The 21,900-nt window shown below is 51.9% G+C and overlaps 1 protein-coding gene across 6 annotated transcripts in view; it reads right to left on the minus strand.

Annotated features, from left to right (window-relative positions):
- The window catches only part of Klhl25 (kelch like family member 25), a 55,526-nt gene extending 37,461 nt beyond the window's left edge, over positions 1-18,065 (minus strand). For 2 of the 6 annotated variants that reach the window (XM_004852732.4, XM_021264791.2), the window contains exon 1: positions 17,918-18,065. Coding sequence is in view for 4 of the 6 variants with exons in the window: in XM_087188508.1 (XP_087044634.1) it covers positions 1,306-1,361 (56 nt within the window). In the remaining 2 variants the exon portion in view is untranslated. Of the gene's footprint in view, positions 1-1,305; positions 17,856-17,917 lie in introns of those variants that run through there. The other 4 variants (XM_087188508.1, XM_087188507.1, XM_087188509.1 and 1 more) reach the window with 4 other exon arrangements.
- Positions 18,066-21,900: the final 3,835 nt, after the last annotated feature.

A 21,900-nucleotide genomic window follows, 5' to 3' on the forward strand; every position in this document is an offset into this window, starting at 1 on the left:
CAGCTGTACAGCAGGGCCCAGGTGGGTTGTCTGGCTATGAAGCCCGGCCTCTGCCCTCCCCTGGCCCAAGGAGACTGATTCCTGCAGGTTGCTCTGGAGACTTCTGAACACATTTCCAAGGACCCATGAAGAGCCCAGAGCCTTCCTCTCTGCCCCTGCTCCCAGGGCACCTGTCCCCAGCTGGGATCCAAGCTGTAGTAGCCAGACGGTCCCTGCCCTTGGAGAGATACTCTGTGTAGACACACTCTACCATGGTATGGCCCCTGTTGGATGGGAACTGCCAATATGAATTCTGGACCTTAAAGACATGTTTCCCCAAACCTTGCTGTGATTGCTGAACCCCAGGGTCTTTGGAGCCCTCTGCACCCAACTGGGATGAGTGAGCATTTGGAGGTGAAGGCACTGACAGAGACTCAGAGACAAAGCCCAGGACAGCAGTGGGGCACGACCAACACTGAAGCATGCCAGACTGGCTTCCGCAAAGACCAGACACTCAGAGCCACCAGCCCTCCAGGTGACTGCAGGTCCTGGGTCTCAGCAGGCAGCTCTCCTGCCTCCTCGGCCAGCCCCAAGGACCTGGCACTCAGCACTCGGTCTGAGCAATAACATAGACATAGGTTCACCACCTGCTTCAATTTGGGGACTCAAGCACTTTGGCTTTGATTCAAATGCAAATGAATTTGAACCAGGGAGGATTTCCAAAACCCTGCAAAGCCCAGTTGATACGGTTCGGTTCAGTTCTGGAAAAAGAAGTCTCCAGCTATATGCAGAGAAATCATGTGCTCAAGAAGCAGCAGCCAAAACCAAGCTGCATTCAGTGTCCCGACCGCAAAACATCTGTGGTGCCTTCCTCCTGCGGGAGACTGAGGGTGGCGGTCTTTGCATTTTTAATTCTCAGAGTATATGACTCCTCTCATATTCCGCCCAAAAGGAAGCGATTTCATGCTTCAGTGAAGTTATAAATTAGTGTCCAACTGCATCTTTCCCTCTCTCCTCCCCTGATGAAGAACTGGAGAAGTTACAAATTAACGATCAGGGAGAGCTGCCCAGGCAAGGTCCACACTCTTGGGCTGGGGCAGGGGGCAGGGGGCAGAGGGGCCCTGTGATCTGGGCCGGGCACACTGCCGGGTGAACTTCAAAGCCCAGGCTACTGGGCTCCAGGATCACAGGCCAGCCCAGGGTAGGGTGAGGGTTTGAGTTCAGGTCTACCCCTGCCCTGGACCACCTCTCCCCTCCTCTGTACCTCAGTTTCCTCTTTTACAGAGAGTAATCCTCGGCCCACTCTGGCCTCCACAATTCACTCACTTGTTGGCAATCATTTCCCATGTGTCCTTCAAGCTGGCCCTGGGATGGGGCATCATGGAGACCAAGCGGCTTCGCTGACCCAGTCAGATCCATGCCCATGGCTTGGCCCCCAGTGGATGGGAATTGCCCAATGTGAATGCCGGACTCTGTGACATGTTTCCCCAAACCTTGCTGTGATTGCTAAACCCATCTTCCACCCCGTCTGTCACTGGATGCTTTCCTTAAAGTGGCCCTTCACCCAGTGGCTTCGCCCCACCTACACCTGCACTGCACTGGGCCATTTTAGGAGCCTTTATTACCTCTGCTCTGATCTGGAGACCACACTGGGGGCTCAGAGGGACAAGGGCCAGGAAGGACTCCAATTTGGGGCTGAGACTCCCAGGCCCAAGACCTTTCCCCACAGCTAGTGCTCCTCTGCTTATCCACGGGGCTGGCCCGGGCTGGCTGGTGACAGAGGGCCCTGGTTTCCCCACCAGCATGGGTGAACAGCACACCACAAGCCCCTCTGGGCTTCCCGGCCTGGGCAGGGCCCTTGTGGGGTGCATTCCACTCCCTCACTGACCCCCTTGTGGGTCCAGTCCAGGCTCTCGAGGAAGCTGGCCATGGGGCTGCCGGGCCAGGGCTGGGTCCTCTCCACGCTGTGTTCTAGAGCTGCCTGCGAGGGCAGCCCAGTGGAGACCCCCTTTGAGGGGCAGGATGAAGCAAGGCTCAAAAGTGCAAACTGTGGAGCAAATTCCAACAGCAGCAAGGCTGCCCAGGGAAGGGCATGAAGCAGTGACCACTCCAGGCTAACACTGGATGGGCAGCCCAGGGCCCCAGAGCTGATTGGTGACCCGCTAAACCCACAGCAAGGACACCAGTAACTGGCACCTGCAGCAGCCAGGTCCCCACCCCTACCAGCTACCCGGCCTGAGGCCGCTCTGTGCCAAGAGCAGCAAGCAGGGCACCTGCTTGGCTGTCTCCTAGCTTGGCCCACCTCTGGTGGGCAGCTGGGCCTGGGCCTGGGCCAGCTTTCCAGTGACAGCGGCCGTTCATTTCCTCACTGGCTTGTCGTATCTGAGCGAGGTAGCCAGACCCGAGGGACAGATGAGGTCATGAGGCCCAGACTGTTCCCACATACGCTGTTTCATACTCTCTGACTGCACAGGGGAACCAGGAAAGTGGAACCATGCATGCCCAGTGCTCAACTGATGTGACCCCAACACCGGGAGTGGAACCTGCACAGCCTCCCCTCGATGGGGTGGAATGGACCTTCCATCCCTTCCCCACCCAGGCCCGAGACGCACAGCAAACCCAATTCACATCACACACCACCCTCGTGAGCCCAGGCCCAGCTCAGGAGGCCCACAGAGCACAGCGGTATCCATCCCTGCCATTTCCAAATACAACATGAGCTAAGCATGTGCCACAGGCAGATAATCCCAGTTAACTCAAAATGAAGCAGAGCCACAGATCATTCTAGACTCAAGTGCAGTCTCTATCAGACAATGAGTCCTCTCTCCCTGGATGCTTCTGCCTTGCAATGGCCGTTTTTCAAAAAAAAGCCAAACAAAAAACCCTTTATCTATATTTGTCCAAAAAATTATAGGACCAGGAGGTGGGGTGTGTGAAACTCAGTGTGACAGTGTGTGTGCTTAGCATGCATGAGACCCTAGGTTCAAAATGGTACGGACCCTGCTTTTTATTTAAAATGCAGAGACCAGGGCTGTTCATATTTCCCGCTGTGCATAAATGCCTATTTTGGTTTTGTTTTCAGCCTTTCACTGTGGAACAACTTCCACGCGGGGAAGACACAGGCGTCGTGCTAAGGTGCACCTTCTGACCCCCGCCTCACCCCCCGCGCCTCCCATACTGGCACGCAGGGAGGGCCCGAGGCAGGTGAAGAGGTCTGCTTCGGGCACGGCTTGGTGATACGCAGGTCTTCTCTTCAGGCGGCCCCCGAATCTCCCTGTCTCAGCCAGCTCCCCACAAAGGGAGGCCAGGATGGCACCCCTTCCCCGCCTCGGACACAGCACACCAAGACAGCACGCCTCCCACCTGCTCTCCTGAAGCCACGGTCACCCTCTCACACATGCACGTTCCCCAATGGCTCTTTGTCTCTATCTCCCTCAGGCTCCAACTGCCTGCAGCCAGAGCTGGGAAGGGACAGGGAGGCCAGTGCCTCAGTGCCCCCTGCGCATGGCACAACCAAGGTTTCACACTTGAGCCAGAGGCTGCTTCAGCTCGGCTCCAGTGGCCACACCCCATGGATGCAAATGAGACGCCTTCGCCCCAGTCAGCAGCTCTGCCTTCCCAGGGAGGCTCAGGACAGAGGCCGGGGGTCAAGTCCCGCAAAACCCGGCCGAGACAGAGCATCAAACGTGCGCCTGCCGTGTACGGGACACCGCATCAGGCATTTTGCATATGCGACCCAACCTTCACAACCGAGTGCGGCAGCACGGTCACGACTGACAGTCTGCATGGGGTGGCCAAGGGTCCACCACAGCAGCCCACAGCCCTGGGTTGCAGCGGCCTTCCTGGACAGATTTGTTACTTGCTCACACTGCATGCTTTGTGGTTGTGACATGTTCTCATAGCTGGCCCCAGAAACCCGGGTGATAGGGCTGCTGCCCTGTCACATCAGTCACCATGCCAAAGGGAGAGGGGAGGACTGGAAAGTGTAGCCCCGAGAGCGCCAGGAGGTGCCATCTTGCCACATGCCCACTACTTCGGCAGTTCAGACGAGAAACAGAAGCTCACAGGTTACTGCTAAGGAAGCAGCACCCATGCCGTCCCATCCAATCGCCACCACAGCCCTGGGGACAGTTACACTTACAGGCTAGGAAACCAGGCCCAGAGATGCGAGGAACTTGCCCAAAGCCCCATGGGAGTGGTGAGCAGAGCCCAGGGCTCCAGCTCCAGGGTGTTCCCGCAACTACACTCTAGGACCTAGTCTCGAGGCTGGGAAGGGCTGGCATTCAAACCCAAGGCCCCCCTTCCCCGCACCAAAGGGGTCCCAGGCCTGCGAAGCTTAGCCCCAAGTTTGCCACCAGGACACTGCCCTCTCCCTCCGCCCCATGGAGCAGCCTTTCTCACCAGCCTCTGTGACACGCCAGTGACATCCAAAGAGGATTTCGCCTCCTGCCCCAAGACACCCACTGCAGGCCATGAGCTCAGCTCTCTCCTGAGCGGAGTGGCTAACGGTGGGCACTCTTGGCTCACTCACTCTCTGTGTTCAGATGCAGACGTGCTTGAGAAAGGCCACCTTCGGAAGGACCTGACGAGCTCCCAGGACTTGTTCAGCTACTCAAATACCAAGCATGGAAGTGGCCAGCCCACCACCAACTTAGTATGTTTCCAAAGAGAACCTGTCTTGCCGAGGAGAGAAGCCAGAGAGCAGAATTCTTCTAGAGGGACTGTTCCAGCCACACGCCCAGCCTGGGAAGGGGCAAACAAGGCCACAAAGGTCACGGCCCATCTCTCCACCCAGAGTCCTGCCTCCTCAGTGACAGCTCTGCCGACCAAGCAGAGACACACCCAGGAGCTCCATCGGAAAAGACAGCAGCAACAAGAGGAGCCAGACATGCAAGTTCCCAGACTCTCATAACACAGGATTTTCACAGGGAGGGGTGGTATGAAAAGTAACAGGGGTGGGCGAATTTAAAAGCTTTTGGGCTGGGAAGGTGCTGAAAAGCAAAGGTTGAGAAATGCTGCAAACAGAAGAACTCTTTTTACTTTGGCTTATCATTTCCAGCTCTCATCCACAAACATGTTGAAATTTCTGCATTTGGGCCGGGGGTGTGTAGCTCAGCAGTAGCCCATCCACTTACTATAGGTGAGGCCCTGGGTTCAATTCCCATAGGACACATTTTTAAAAAGTAAATAAAAATTAAATTGTTGCAATTACAGAATACTCTTTATACTGTTTCTATCTTAACTTTTCTCATGGTTGCCATTTTCCTGCCCTTCATTTGCTACAGACACCAGACCTGTCTCTGGCACCTCACGAAACATGGTAGTTTGTTTTTTGTTTGTTTTTGTTTTTGTTACTGGGGATCCAACTCAGGACCTTACGGTTGCAAGGCAGGCGGTGGAACCACTGAGCTAAATCCCCAGCCTTTAACATGGTAGTTTTATCCTGCGGTGATCAACTACATTTTCATACCTTAGAAACATACTAACCATGATTCACTAACACATTCACCCATTGGGTTTTTTTTTTCTTAAATTCTTTTATTGGTACATTTTAGGTATACAATACATTTCCATTTATCATTGGGTGCTTGTACCTGAACATAACGTATCTTGGTTCTTATTTTTTTCCCCATTACCTGTGCGCCCTTCACCCCTCCATCCTTCCCTATTTACATAGATTACCCATTGGTTTTTGAATTTTTATCCAAAAACAAAACCAGCTTTGGCTGAATTAGATTTATTTTTTTTAGATAAACTTGCAGAATATCCAAAGATTTTGATGTGATGCTATCGTGAAGTTGTTTCCCCAAGCAGGCAGTGGGCCAAGCCAAGCAGAAGCCACTCCTGCTAAAAGGCTTCTCCCCACTTGGGAGGGTGGCAGATGGACCTGCTGCACTCTGCTTCCCCTTACCCAGGAGTGGGGGGAATGCAACTGTCCCTGGTCCCAGAGCTGGGGGTCACCCCCAAGCCCAGCTGCGGCTCCAGACCCCTATCAGACCACTGCCCTAGCCACAGAGGGGACTAACAACCCAACACTCAGGTTCTCCCACCCGGTGAAATAACTGGTTTCCTTTCCAAGAGTGAGCAGGAAAGAGAAACAGCAGAGAGTGCAGCCCCCTCCTAAGCAAACACAGAGTCCTGAGGGGCCTCCTCCCGCCTGGCCCATGCAAATGCTCTTCTTCGGTCTGATCCCACAGCCATTAAAAGCACGCTGGCCAGCCGGGATTTAGCTCAGTGATTCCGCCACCTGCCTTGCAGCCTCAAGGACCAGAGCTCCATTCCTGGTAGGAAAAAAACAAAAAGCACGCTGACCCAAGTATCACTTTCTACGAGCCACCTGAGGCAACAGCCTGGAGAAAAGAACTTGTCCTAGAGAGCAGAAAAAACTAGAGTAAAGCACTGGCCATAAACTGGCAGTGGACTCCTCCTCCTGTCTCCTAGCGCCCAAAGCACTGCACTTCCTGTCCCCATCCAGAGAACAAGGGGAAGGTGGCCAGGACCCTCTGAGGAGAACAGCGAGGCAGAGTGCTCTGAAATGACAGGCACACGCGCTTCTGCCCCAGCATTTCCGCTCCTAGGAACTCGCCTTCTGTCACACTTGGTCATGAACTTCCACTGTAGCGAAGGCTAGGAACAGCCTCAGTGCTCACGAATGAAGCTGGGTTATGCAAACACTGCTGCATCCCCACAGCAGAGTATGACACAGCTGCAGCAGCGGATTTTAGGTGCCGAAATGACAAGAGTTGTGTATAGGGTGTTTTGCACATGCTGAGAACTGGACTACCTATTCACATACACACCACACAAATGCTGTTCTGACAACAGTGACCCCATCCCGATGGGCAAACACAGGCTCCGAGAATAGAAGCGATGTGCACACACCTGAGGTGGGGGTGGCATCATTACTGGAAGCCCCTGCAGCCTGGTCCCCTGTGCTCTGCCACTCCCCACCCACAATCACATCCTCAGTACCTTAGTCCTTGCTTACGGCCTGGGAATAAAAATAACCATGACCCCAAAGGGCTGCTGAACAACTAGAGGAGGAAAGGGATGTAGAGCCAGTTCCGGGCCCGGATGCAGATCCCACCCTGTGGGACCGTGAGGGGTACACTGGTTTTCGGCTTACTTACAATTTAAACATGACCGAGGCCCTGAGCTGCCTTTGTTGATGTGGTTTTGGCTATAGATGATCACTATATTTCAAAGTAAAACTGAGAAAAAATTTAAACGTTAATTTAAAAATAAGAATAAATCCATTAGCTGTACACATAAACAAGAACTGTCTTGGATAAATCAATTTCCCAAAGATACCTCTTATTGAGAATAGTGGCTGAAATCTGCTTTTGCAGTCAGTCTGCTGAGATGAGTTTTGACAAGAGACTAGGAAGAAAATCCTGCCTCCTCTGGACAGCTGGCTGGACAGGGGCGGGCAGCTTCAGCCTTTTACATAACTGGATATTCTTCAACTTAAGCTAAGACTGGACAAGTGGTAGTTTCTGAAAGGCTCACTGTGGTGTGGAACCTGAGCTTATCAGTGAACTTCTGTACTCTGTGACATTCTCCTCAGCTGGCCCGCCCCAAATTTGGAATGGATGGTTTACCCAGGCGTGATTTTGTAACACAGTGCATGGGTCATCCAGAAAACACTGCTTCCTGGAGCTACGCACTCGGGAGAAAGTGCATGAGCGAGGCAAACCCATCATTGTGTTACCACGAAAATAGTTTTGACCTGCGAATCCTCAAAAGAATCTGAGAAGACCAGGCTAGCAGAACGTCCTTACCCTCCACATCACCCATGCTTTTAGCTTCGGTCGAAGTACGGGGACCTGCATGGGGTTTCCTTTCCCCTCCCTGGCTCACACTACCACGTGCTCAAAGCTACTGGGGTCAGGGGCACCTCCCTTCTCACAGGCTGCCTGCAGCCCGATGGCCCCTTCCTCAGCTAGCAGGGGCCTGCCTCACCCAACGATCAACCCACCCTCCTTCGAAGTAGCAGGCCTCGCTCAGGCTGGGGATTTAGCTCAGTGGTTCCACTTCCTGCCTTTCAAGTGGAAGGACCCGAGTTTGATCCCAGATAGCAAAGGAAAAACAACCTCACTGTGAAATAACAGGCCTCCCCAGTGTTCAGAGACGGGGCCCAGAGGCAAAGTACAGGGCGGTGCTCTGGCCACAGCACGTGGGCGTTGCAGGTGATGACTCTTGGCTTTGAGAAATTGCATGTTTGTGTATTTATAGCAAATCCATGGTGCGGTGCCCATAAATAGCCACTCACTCATGTATACTTTTAACTCTCTGGCCACCAAGTCCATTAAACCTTCCTTTGTGGGCCCATGCCCTGGGCCTTCTTTCCCAGTCCTGCCCTCTTGCTGCAGACTGGCTTAGAACAGGACCCCTGTGCCCCAGGGGCTCCTCACTGCCACCAGTGGTAACCTGCTGACTGCTGATCTCTTACTTGGAAGACTGGGAGGAAGCTCTGGCCCCAGGCTTGTTCAACAGGTCCCCCTTTCTGAACTCCCTTCTCTCCTCCCCAGCCTTCCCTGCTCAAGTCCCCTCTCTCCCTAATCCCTCTTTTCACCCCCTCTAGACTTTATACTTGTTCAGTGCACAGGGCTTTGCATACAGTATGTGCTCAAAAAGAAAAGAGTAACAAGGAATTTCTGGGCACCTGCCATGCACTGACTGGGCCTACAGGTGCTCGGGTCACTGAAGTGAGTGAGGGGCCGCCCTGTCTCATCTTTGGGATTTTACACTCTAGCTAGCACCCTTTGTATCTCTGCTGTGGTACTGAAATGTTTCTCCTCCTGCTGGCCAGCATCTTTTATTCCTTCAGGTCAGTGTCTTGTGTCCTTATCTATATCTGCCAATCCTCAAGGACAGTATCCTGCATCCTCTTTGATGCCCAGGACATATTAGAAACCCAAGTTTCCAGGGAGGAGCAAGTGAATTAACCACCATACCTACTGAAATAAGAATGAAAATAATCCAGAGCCCTGCTGAGCCCAGGGGAGTGGGCCCACTGTCTGTCCCCTTCCTGAGTCATCAAACATACTTCATATTTGATCACTCTCAATGCCAGCTGGGGAAGACCAGCCCTCAACTGCATTCCACAAATCAAACTGGAGACGCCAACCCCATGCAGGATGCTGGGTACTAAATGTCGCACCTGGCCCAAGGGACTTAAATCTGCTGAGTCTCAGTTTCCTTATCTGGAAAGTTGTAGTGAAGATAGCTGTCCCTACCTCAAGGGACTGTCCTGAGAATTAAATGAGAAAACACAAGTCAAGGACACACAATTCACTTAGTTCCTAAGAGATGCAGCTGTTCTGCACTGTCTCTGCTGACACAGCCCACCCAGTTTAACCCTGGGGCAGGCTCCGTTCCAGGAGGGTCCCCTAACCTCCGCCTGTGGTCTTATTCCTGGGAACATGCTACCTTACAGGACAAAGGGACCTGCTGATGCAATCAACGTTTGCCCCAGGTATAATTAATGTTACCTTAGCACCATTTCTTAAGTCAACCCTAAGACAGGGAGACATCTGGGGGCCCTGATTGCCATCAATGAGCCCTTGAAGAGCCCTTTTCTCCAGTGGGCGCAGAAGAAGCCAGGGTTTTGAAGCCGGAAAGGACTCCATGTGCCCCCCCACCCCAGCAGGGCTGAAAGTGGAGGGAGCTAAGACAGGTATCTGGCTGCAGCCAGCAAGGAGACAGGAGCTCGGCCCTACAAGCCGAGGAGCCCAATTCTGCCAAAGCAGAAAGAGCTTGGACAGATTCTTCCCCAGAGCCTCAGGTCCTCCACCCAGACTTTGTGACGTGAAGCACAGGAGCTGGATGAGCCAGCCTAGACCTCTGGCCTATAGAACTGTGCACTAATGAGAGAGAACATTTAAGCCACTAAGCTTGTGCACATTTGTTACGTTGCAACAGAAACTAACACAAAACTCTTTCCCTTACTTATTCAAGATCCCGGCAGATGCCCAAAAGCACAGATGGCACTAATCACTGTACTGTTCTCCCCATCCATTCATACCTAGGATAAAGTTTCATTTATAAATTAGCCATAGAAGGAGATCAACAACAACTAACAGAACATCTGTAATGATACACTATAATAACCTTATTTATATCAAATTATTTCTGGAATTTTCTATTTAATAGTTTCAGACCCTGGTTGACCACAGGTAACTGAAACCATGGAAAGTAAAATTGCAGATAAGCGGTGACTATTGTGGAAGTCCCCTCAGCCTCAGGCCATGGTGTCTTCGTATTGAACGCACATGGGCTGGGGATTTAGCTCAGTGGTTCCACTGCCTGCCTTGCAAGTGCAAGGACCCAAGTTCGATCTCCAGTACAAAAATAAATAAATAAATAAATAAAATTAACGCACATCACGGGCTCATCTAAAAGGCTCAGGAGGACTTGCTCCATCTGCATTCTCCAGTGGCCAGATGTGTAAGGCTGGAGAGCAGGGGCCGTCTTATTTATCTCTGTCCCTGGCACAGAGCTCAGTGAAGAGTGAATAACAGGTGCTCAACAATTCCATTTAACAAAGTCCCAACGTCCCGGACAGAAAGGGGCCACATGGCTTATGCTCCCCAGGCTAGCGTGTGCTGCCAAGTAGGAGGTGTTCAGGTGCAATTTTCTAGGCAAAACCCAACAATATGCTGCCTAGAAGAAAACTGCAGATGCTAAAAATAGTTGAGGAAGCCACCCAGCAACAGGGTAGGTGTGTGTCCATGTGCAAATGTGTCTTGCTTTTTGCACTAAGGAACCTCTGTGCAGTGGCCCCTGCCTCATCTGTGGCAGCATCCCAGGGTCTAGCTGCCCAGCCAAACCCTGACATTTTGCTTGTTTGTGCCTTCCAGTAAAAATCCCTGGCTGGAATGGTAAAAACTGCAGCTGCAACCTCCTGCAACACAGATAGACCAGTGGATCCAGGTGCCTGAAAGGGAACGTGGTGACTCCACCTCAGGCTAATGGGGCAAAATGCCTGCCTGCAAGCTGTGCACAGGCTAAAGTGGGGTAGGGGCTCAGGAAGGGTGCCCACTCATGTCCCAGCTCCCAGCAGACCACTCACACTGCCTCCCAGTGAGACGCCCCATTACTCAGCCTGCAGGATAAAGAGGCACCTGGGAGAGGGAAAACTGACCTCCAGCCCTCCTCCCTTATTAGCTGCAGAGGTACACATCAGGAACCTTCCATCAGAGTGCTCCAGGGCCCATCTGTCCCCTTGGTTACTCCCCCGGGTCCCACCATGTCTGTCCCCAAGGCTGTCCAACCAGGTCAAGCTGGTGGGGATGACAGAAGCCTTCTCTTGGCTTAGTTCTGAATCCTCTCCGGGTAGCAGTGGAAATGCAGCAAGGCTGGATGCTGCTTTTTGAAAGGGGGAGTGAGCCCACCTGGGAAATGACAGGGCAACCTGCCTTGAATGTCCCCAGGCACCTGGGTGCCAGTGGTAAGCAGTTCCTGCAGGGGTGCCCGAACATCCTTGACTCCTCTATCACAGGGCCTCAGGCTGCCAGGGGACCATGGTCTGGAGATCTCCCTTTCCTTCCCCACCCATCTCCAGTTTCCTCTCATTCCCCTTCCATCTCCAAATGTAGCACAAAGGCCCTTTTGGTAAATTTTTTGCTTGTTTTAAAGCTTCCAGTTACAGGAAAAAACAAGGATCCCAAAGTAATATACACTGAAACTCACAAAGTTTTGGAGCTGCAGCCTTTGGCCTCTATTAGCACAAGCAAACCAGGTCTGCGACTGTAGGGGCCCCTTCCAGAGCCTTTTCAGGAACAGTTTAGGGAACTCACTGCCAGGCAGGCTCTTCCCTTCATTCCTGCAGGCAGGACAGGAGGTGGCCCACACTTCGCCAGCAGAGCCGAGCCTCTCAGGCCCAGTGAGGGCCTCACCCCAAGCCACCTCTTCCAGGAAGCAGTCAACCCCGGCCCCTGGACACGCTGGCTGGTCGGAAACACTCCGATTCACTCACATGCTCTACCCTTCAGGTGCTTGGCTTTCACTATTCAAACCGTGCCGCCCCGTGTTTACAGAGCTTCTGAGCCTAAAAGGAACTTTCAGGAACATTTTCCCACGCACAGTGCACAGCAGCTGGCTGGGGGCAGGGCTGGCAGGGATGAGAGGGCTTCATTTCACAGATGAGTTCACAGGGCCAGGAGCTGCCCTCCAAGCCCGGCCGAGGCCGGGAGACCAACAGGAGACTGAACCAGCTCTCTCTCGCTAACCCTTGAGCACTGGAAAGATGGATGGATTAGAATCAAAAGAGAAATCCTGAATAAACCACATCAGTTTTTTTTTAAAGGAATATTGAGATTTCCTCCATCGTATTAAGTGAAAATGAAAATGTGGGTAACATCAAAGATAGGTGAAAGCATGGAGAAATGGCCACTCGGATGCCATGTTTGGTGGGAGAATAAATTAACTCTTTGTGAAAGGCATTTGGCTTGAACAATGAAAATTTTAAATTATCACCTTTTGAGCCAGGCATGGTGGTGCACACCTGTAATTCCAGCACAGCACTCTTGGAGGCTGAGCACAAGGATCACAAGTTCAAGCCCAGCCTGGGAAACTTAGCAACTTAGTTAAGACCTTGTCCAAAATTATAAAAAGGGGCTGGGGGGCTGGGGATGTAACTCAGTGAATATACAATCACATTTGCTCATAAAGACACATGACCCAGGACAGCAGGGATCATGTGGAGCAAAATCAGGCATGATCCAAAAGTCTCCCATTAGGAGACAATAGGATCAAAGATGGGGTGGTTTGGCCAATGAGGAACATTACGTGGCCATGAAAAGGGAACATGTTCCTCCACATACTATATCACAGAAGTTGTAGAGTGCTAAGTAGGATCCAACTTATGGAAAATCAAAATCCGTACATAATCTGTGTCTGTGGACACACACAAGGAGAAAGACTCATATGACACTTCATTTTCCCCCTTATATTGGTCAATGTGGAAACTGAGGCAGGGTCCCTTGACACACTACTCCCTAGCACTCTGCCATGACCACATGACTACCTGGCAGCCTCACCTGCAGATACTGAGTTCCCAAGCAGAGCCCCCCTTTTTGTGAGTATGTCTGGTACTGGAGACTGGACCCAGGGCCTGCACACTGAACTACATCTCTTGCCTTTTTCATTTGTTAATTTGAAACAGGGTCTCCCTAAATTGTCCATCTGGGCTTGGACTTGTGATCCTCTCAGAGCGCTGGGATTACAGGTGTGTGCTACTGCACCCCACTAGGGCCCCTCCTAAAGCCTGACGTTCTTTCTCCAGGGTCAAGTCCAAAGTAAGCCATTGAGAAGGCACTGAATGTTTGGCGCTCGAAGGGAGCTGGCCATGAATCCACAACAGACTCTCTGCCTCTGGTCTCCTGGGCCCAGTCAGGGTGAAGGAGAACTTAAGATTCTGGACCCTGGGTGCACTGCATGCTTTCTAGAAAAAGAGATCCCTGCCTCTCAGCCCTCATTCCTGCCTAGTCAAATAGGCCTGGCCAACTGGAGAGCTGGCAGGCACTCGGCTTGGGCTTTGGACAAGGAAAGCTTCTCTTAATTAGGAAATTAACTTTACTCAACCTGGATTGATCTGCGGTCAGCACCCCGCATGGAGACCTGACAGGAACAGGCAGGAAGTAAGCAAGGCTTTTTGGTTTCCCTCTTCTCCATGCATCCTACTCCCGGCCACACGGCAGAGGTGCTAGCAGGTGATACCCAGGATGAATTCGGTCCTAGGCGAGCAGGCCTGCGGGCAGCAGCAGCCACAGCTCTCCCATGGCCTGATCAGCAGGAGGACCCATCCAACCGGTCCTGCAGGAGCCTCCTTGCAAAAGCCTGGTGCTCAGCCTCCTCCTCCAGTCCCCAGGGCTCCCTCCTAATCCCTCTTGCTGCTGGGTGCTTTGTCCATTTCTCCATCTCTCTTCTAGGAGGTGTCCCTGGCTCTGTGCCCAGGGGACATCTGAAGGCTACGCCTCACGCCATCTACTCCAGAGAGGGGGTCACTGGGGGCTCTCACACTCACTGCCCAGCCAGACACCTTGGGAAATGAGTCACCTACATGCTACCTTCCTTCGAGCCCATGCCTGCTCCTCCTGGACGCTGACCAATATTTCCCTGACCCAGTCCTTCGGCTTCACCACCCCTCAGCCTTAGGCACAATCAGGCCCCAGACTCTGAGGCCAGGGGCAAGGAACTGACGGAGGCTGGGGGAGAAAAGCTCTGTGGTGGAAAAATCTTCGGGCGTCTCTGCTCACCAACCTAAGAAAGGAAACAGGAGCCCGCCTATTGTACCCCTCTCCTCCTTCAAGTGGGGAACTCAGGGCCTACAGTGAAACACTCACTGACAGCACAAGAGCAACCTGAGTGAAGCCCACAGAGTAAGGGACCCGGACAACCACAGAGCCAGGCAGGGGCAAGGCACACAGGCTTCCCACCAACAGCTGCTCTTTCTGCCAACAGCTTCTAGGTCTCAGGAATCAACTGTGGGAGGGTGAAGAGGTGGACTTGGCCTTAGGCCTCGGTTGCACTGAAAACAGGGTGGCCTGTGCTAGCTTCACAGATGTACCCAACTCAGGTTGCGGAAGATCACTGTGGGGGAAAGAACAGCTAGGGAAGTGGGTGTGGTGGCTCATGCCTATAATGCCAGCACTCGAGAAGGCTAAGACCGAAGGACTGCAAATTCAAGCCCAGCCTGAGAAACTTAGTAACTTAGTGAGACCCTGTCTCCAAATTATTTCAGAAAAAAGATAAACAGCTGGGGATGAAGCTCCGGGTGAAGGCCCTGGATTCAATCCCCAGTAGCACCAAAAAAATAAATAACATAAAAATAAAAAAGGAAAAGCTGGCAAGATTTTTATGCATGTCCTTGAAGAAAATAGGGTGCAATTTCCAAGTTAGTCAGCTTCCTGAGACTACAGAGCTGCCACTTTTAAAAAACAGGTCAAGTTCGATCCCTGGTGCCAAAAAAACAAAACAATAAAAACAAAAATAAAAAACAGGCCAAGAAGCCACACATGCTCACCTTTTATCACCCCAAAGAGCACCAAGACGGGGCCTGGAAAGAAAGCTTAGTAGAAAGAGGCGGGGTGGGAGCGGAGGGGACACGGGACAGGGCTGCAAGTCAGCAACAGACTTCGAGTCTGTGCCCAGCGGGTGGGGCGAAGGGAAGAGGAGCTGGGCTGACCCAGGGCCAACTGGTGCGGACGCCTCTAGGGGATTCCACCCAGTACGCTACTTCACCTTCATAAAGTCCCGGAAATCTCCAGGAAGCCTCAGTGGGGTGGAGGAATTCCGCCGCAGACCGCAGGCAGCGCCTGAGCCCCAGTCTGGGTCCAAAGCTTAAGCTCCCTCCACTGACCCAGTGCTGAGGGGGCACAACAGGGCCCTCCCCAGCCCGGAACCTTCGCCACCCCTCTGAGCCCCACATTTGCTCTCCCCTCCTAATGCCCTTGTGGGACTCGAGTCAGTCTAGCAACGTGATGGTTAGAAGCCAACCAGCGTCCGTCCTCTTGAGACACCTTCAGTGCTGCCACCCGTAGGAGGTGGTCCAGCAACGGGCTGACTTCCTTCACCTGGGGAAGTCACAAATTCCCCTCTTCCTGACCCCTCACCCCACTTGTCGCAAATAAGCGTTTCCTGGCTGGGAAAATGTTTCAACGCCCCGAGCAGCTGAGACAATTCAATTATGAAATTTGCTACATTAGATGAAAACCAGCCGCACAATCAGCCAATTCATTTGCGCCTGACCACTCTGCTGCTTGTGCCAGCTCTGCCCTCCCCAAAACCGACGCCCACCAGGCCACACCCACATTGCTGGTTGGTACAGAAGGACTATGGTGTCTTGGCTTCCGCAGGTGGGCTCTCCCAGGGCTCTCTGGGAAGAGGCTGCACTCAGAAGCTATCCAGGCTCCTGCAAATGTGGACAGGCGGTGCAGGCTGGACCACCACAGCTGAGCAAACTTCCCTGCCACCTGTCCTGGACTTCACCTGTGCCTGGAGCCGCCATCCACCTGAATGAACCCTGGAGGGGTTCGGGTGTTAGGAGGAAAGCCGGATGCCTGTGGCTGGGGAACTGGGGCTGTCCTGTGCCTTTCCCAACTTCTCTTAGTCCAGGGGCTTTCGCCAACTGTCCCCTCCGTGTCCCTTCAGGTCCTCCTGCTGACTGTATCACTGGGGCTCTCCACACACTCACGTGAGGGCTCCGCATCCCCCACCCCAACAACCCTGTCTAGGAGATCCCTGAATGCAGGGTCCCTCGCCAAAGTCAGCTCAAACAGTGAATGCGTTAACCAGCTTAATGTGCCTGAATGACTACAACCGCCCACCAAGTAAGTGACTCCTCACCCTAAGCTGTCCGCCTCCCTCTACCTGACAAGGGAAGAACGCAGCCTGCTCATTTCTCCTTCCTTCCTGCCCTCCTCAGGTTTAAAATTCCATTAAGGGCCACTGGGCTGCAGACACTGCCGCCAATGCGGAGCGTGCAACGGCCCGCAGCTCTTCTCTCAGCACCACACGCATAAATCCAGCTGCAGCCCACAACTCAGGATGAAGGATTCTTCCATTTCTACTTTTCCTTTTAGCAATCTCCCTGGAGTCACTTTGCGACAAATGACTCAAAGGTGAAGTGACTGCGGGGGCTGGGAGAAGGCTGTCAGCCTCCAGGCACAGCTGGTGAACTCAAAGGCGGGGGTGGGGGAGTTGGGGGGTGGAGCCCAGTGTCCCACGCCTTCCTGGCCCCCCAAATGCAAGCCATCACCAATGCCCCCAACGCCCCCGGAAACCCCAGCAGCACACCTAGTGAGCATTGCTTCTGTGTTGGAACCAACCAGGTCCTTGTGCCCCCGGCAACTTCCCCTCTTCCTTGTCTCTCGCCAGGTCAGAGGGAAACCTAGCACACACCTGGCACACTTTGCCCTGACTTGCCACAGCCTGGTGAGTCTTGCCGGGGGCAAGGCTCAGCAGGAACCAGGGGCGTCCAGATTAAACCCAGAGGGGCCTGGGGTCCACCCCATGCCCCAGTTCCTCTGGTCAGATCTCTATACAAACTCTTCCGTGCTCCAACACTCCGGTAGCGCATGCCTGCAAGGTCAGCACTCTGGAAGGCTGAGGCAAGAGGATCATAACATCAAGCCCAGTTTGGGCAACTTATTGAATCCCTGTTTCAAAATAAAGGGCTGGGGATGTAGCTCAATAGGAAGGGCCTCCAGTCCGGGGGAAGGGGCAGAAGGAGGTGGGGGAGACAATGGAAAGGGTCCCTGAAGCAGAGCACAAGAATGTGTCTGGCTGCCCCCGGGAATCCCCCCCGCTCCCCAAAGAAAAAGCTTCTAAAGCAGCGACAAGGGAGAACAGGGGGGCGGGGATGCCAGGGTCTCGGGGCCGGAGCCAGGCAAGACTCGGGGAGGGGAGGGGAGGGCAGCGGAGAGCCAGGCCGGGCCTGCAGGTGGCCGCCACGGGTGGGCAGCGGGTGTGACCCCGGGCGTGCGACCCCTTCTCTCCGACTGCTCGGTGGTCTGGGGGGCGCGGAGCGGCCGGGTGCAGGCGGGGCACAACCGGCCTGGGGCCATGTAGACGTGGCCCCTGCTGAACTCGAAGCCTCGGCGTCCAGGGCGCGGGGACCTCGCTCCTCGCCCAGCCTTCTCTCTCCAGGATCAATAGTAACCTCTTTAAGAGTCCGAGGGCTCAATGAATCAACCGCTCCCAGGGGAGGGGCAGAGCTCCCGCGCGCATCTTCCATTTGCAGAACAATTCATTCGCCGCGCGGGGTTGAGCGCGAAGCCGCCCTCGGCGGGGTCCCCGGTGGGACGGGCGCGACGGCCCCTCCTCGTCCTCGGGCCCCGGCCGCGCCGCGCTCGCTCCCCTTGGCACCCGCGGCCCGCGGCTCTGGTCCCGTCCGGAGGGTGACAAGTCCGCCGGGACCCGGGCGGGCACTCACCTCTCGGGGCGCTGCCGCCCGCCGCGCTCACACAGCCCCGGCCGCCCCGCGAGCTCCCTGCCCGCCGCCGCCGCCGCCGCCGCTCCTCAGCCGGCAAGCCTCAGCTCAGAATCGCTACCGCCACCACACCGCCGAGGTGCGGCCAACAAACTAGTTTCTCCGGCCTTTCCGCCCCGCCTCCCGGCCCGTAGCCTAAGAAGCCAATCAGTGACGGTGCTGCTATGACGGATGGGCTGCCGAACCCGTAGTGGAGCCGCTTGAGAAAGGGGTGGGAGCCCGGGCCAAGCCAGTAGGGCGGGGAGGTGGGGCCGGGAGAAGAAAAAGACTTCGACCAGATTCTTAAAGGGACAGGCGCCTGCCAGTCTCCCGGCTGAGTTTGGGAAAAAAACCGCAAGGGTGTTCTAGAGCTTTCTGAAGGAGGGAGTTTGTAAATTGCACATGCGTCTTACTTTTATCTCCAAAATTACAGGCGTTGCATACCTTTTTGCAGAGTCACAATTTAGTTGTCCCAGTGTTAAGGAAACCCTTTATTCTTATGCCAGGTTTGCTTCAGTGTTTGGAATTTCTGCAGCCACCAATTCCCGTCTGTACTTGGAATTGGGGGGGGGCGTTGCTTCAGCTCTCCTGTTGGTGCCAGCTGGGTTACTGGGTTCATTCGCCCACTCTCAATCAAGTATGGGAAAAGCCTAGGAAAATGGAAAAATTGGAAAAATTGGTTTATTTACAATTTGTCCAAATTAGGGAGCCCAGCTCCTCCCACCCACCTCCACCCCATCCCCCAACGCACAGACCCGCTCCACGTTATAGAAGGGGTAAAACGAAAGCCAGGAAAGGTATGTTTGTAGACGTACCCAAGCTTTGGCCCAGAGGGCTGGAAGTACAGAATCCTCCGGTTTGTCAGGTCTGGGTGAGTTGGGGTGCGAGTGGGGGTTACGGTCAGCATGGGGAAAGTCAGAGAATCAGCCTATTTCCTGTTTTGAGACAGGGTCTCCCTTTGTAGTCCAGGCCGACCTAGAACTCCCTAGGTAACCCAGGCTGGCCTCGACATCTCAGCGATCCTTCTGCCTCAGCCTCCCTCGTGCTGGGATTACAGGCCTGGGTGGCAGCCTATTTCTAAAAAAAAAAAAAGTTTTACTTTTTGAAGAACTATATAGATTACAGTCCCTGTCTGGGTTGAGTCCAGTCCTCGATCCTGAGGGCCTCGAGGTGCTGTGTCATCCGGCTGGCTATTAATTGATTGGTGTGTGGATTCCATCAAAAGGCAGCTAGAGCCCAAGGAAGGCAGGCCGAGGTTTAAACTGAATAGAGCACCATTAAATATGGTGGGGCCCAAGCCAAAGTCAGGAGGTAGCTAACCGCCTGCTGGAAGGGCTTTTTGCTTCAGGCAGTCATGCCACGAACCCTTCTTTTATGACCTCTGTAACTCTTTATTATTTGCTAGGGTTGACTCAGGTGATTCTTTTTGATGCTCTGAATACACATTTGAGATAACGAGATATCTCAAGATAAGGAGAGGTAGAAACCAGACAAGGCTGGGCAATTTAGCAATTTAGTGAGAGACCTTGCCTGAAAATTAAAAAATGAAAAAGGGTTGGTTGGGGATACAGCTCAGTGCAAAAGGCCCTGGGTTCAACCCCCGGTGTGGGGTGTGGATACGGAGGAAGAAAAACGGGGGAATTGAAATAATAATTGTAAAATTGTGTTTTTAAGAAAAACTGCCGCTTTAGGACACAAAGTAACCTGAGGCTAAAATGCCTTTTTTTCCTTCCAGGAAATTTAAAACAATTTTTTTTTCCTAAGGGTCTTGATGATATGATAAGCCTGTAAATTGGGCCCCTGCTTTTTAGCCACTAATTGAGCCTCTTTCTTCCCAGAGATTCCCAGCCTCAAGGAAGCAACATTAGGAGGTGCACAACTTCCCTAAACATCAGACGCATGCAACTATTTCACCTTCTAACGTAGCCCACCAATCGGGTTTCCTGCACCTCCTAGATGGACCATCTCCAGCATGCTCCAAAACCACATGAAAACCCCCAACTCCTGACAATGTGACTCTCTGGAGGGCTTGTACCCTATTTCCTCTGAGTGTGTACTTCTTTGGCTCTGCCTAATAAAGCCTTCTAAGGACTCTCATCCTAGAATTCTTTCCTGTGGCACAAGTCAGCAAACCTACAGCTTTGCTGACTCTGGTGAGACCCCTTAAACCGTCTGGTGAAAAGGACAGATCCCATGTTGAAGGGGAAATGACAGGCAAGTCGTGTGAGTGTCTAAAAAAACCCCTCTTTTTAGCTATTTGAGCAATAACAGATTTAGAAACTGGTTCTTAGGGTAAATTTATCTCGAGTCCATTGCCAAGTTCATTCTCATCTAATGAAGAGAAAACAGTGGGGGCCCTAATCATTCCAACTTTGACAGTCAAAAGTTACAAAGTTTATAAGGAAGCAGAAAAAGGAAGGAGAGCAAAGCACAGGGGCCTGTACTAAGAAACATAGTAACCAAGTTAGTCAAAGAAAACCAACTTGTCCCAGCTAAACAAGTTTAGCTTTGTCAGAAAAGTGCACTAAGTATATATTTAGAGTCACCTTTCTCCTGCAAACCAATGAATTGCCAGTTTGGTGAGAAATCATATTATTTAATTATGCCAAAACCTAGAATTATAGTTTAGTAATTACACAGCAGTGTATAATTTCTTAGGTACACAGAACTGCAAAAAAAAGTTAAACACAGAGTGCAAGAATTAATGCCCATTTACCAATTAAAAACATATGTTTTTGTAATAGACATTCCTGGTTTAATGAACTGTTTAACAATTTATTATGTTCTGTTACACATTACAGCACTGCAAGTCAGAGTTATGCAAATAAAAGCAAAGTTATCAAGCTGGAGTTTCCTTTATTTCTTTGTTTTGAATATTGTAATGTAAACACTATACAAAATTCCTCATTTACCAACCAATTCATTTAATGACCTAGACATAGAAATGAATTGGTTAAATGAGGAATGTCTGTAAAGCAAGATTGTTTTATTGACTAAGAGTAGCATAGCTACTACATTTCTAGCTACGTGACTATAACCAATACACAAGGTAGCAATTTAGCAAAAACAATTTAGTTTTACAATATATTAAGACAACAATCATGATTGACTGCATTATACCAGGACAATTAGACATTTAAAAATTAAAATATACTGCATACAGTAGTTTATTTAAACAGCATTATGTAATAAAACTATTAAAAGAAAACTGAACACATGGTTAAGTACACCCTAACACTCCAAGAATTAATTTCTCTGAACAAAGTCTAATAAAAGACAATAGAGAAAAACAGTCACAGTTTATCTATTGCAGAGAAGCAAGCAAACATTTTTAGCATTTTTAAAACTGTGAGCATTAGACCACATAAACCAGGGGGCCCCAAATTTTTTGGCACCAGAAACCAGTTACAGAAGACAGTTTTCCATGGTAGGGGAATTCCAGCACATTACAGTGGTACCTTGGTTTACGAATTTAATTTGTTTTACGATTTGGGGGAACATGGCTGGATTTGTGTTTGTGTGAGGAAAATGGCTGTGGCTGTATTTGTTATCTGATGCGGAGTTTGTGAACAGAAGCAAAATTTTGCCCGGTGCTTCTTGTTCACGAACTGAACAGTGCAAACATACGCATTTGTGAACAGAAATATCAGGCACATTTATTGTGCACTTTATTTCTAATATTACATTGTGATATATAATGAAATAATTATACAACTCATCATAATGAACAATCAGTGAGAACCCTGAGGTCGTTTTTCTGCAACTAGACGGTCCCATATAGGGGTGATGGAAGCCAGTAACACCCCAAGTGTGTTGCTTATGTCCAGTCTACTCCATAATCTTCTTTTGGCTGCTGTCACTGCAAAAAATCCTGCTTCACGAAGATAGAATACTGGAAATGGAAGCGGGCTTTTCAGTGCTTTTGAGCCAATATCAGGGTATTTTGC

This window comes from Heterocephalus glaber, unplaced genomic scaffold, assembly GCF_053883595.1.
Source record: "Heterocephalus glaber isolate CG9 unplaced genomic scaffold, H.glaber_assembly_v1.0 deba00001531, whole genome shotgun sequence".
NCBI classification, from domain to species: Eukaryota; Metazoa; Chordata; class Mammalia; order Rodentia; family Bathyergidae; genus Heterocephalus; species Heterocephalus glaber.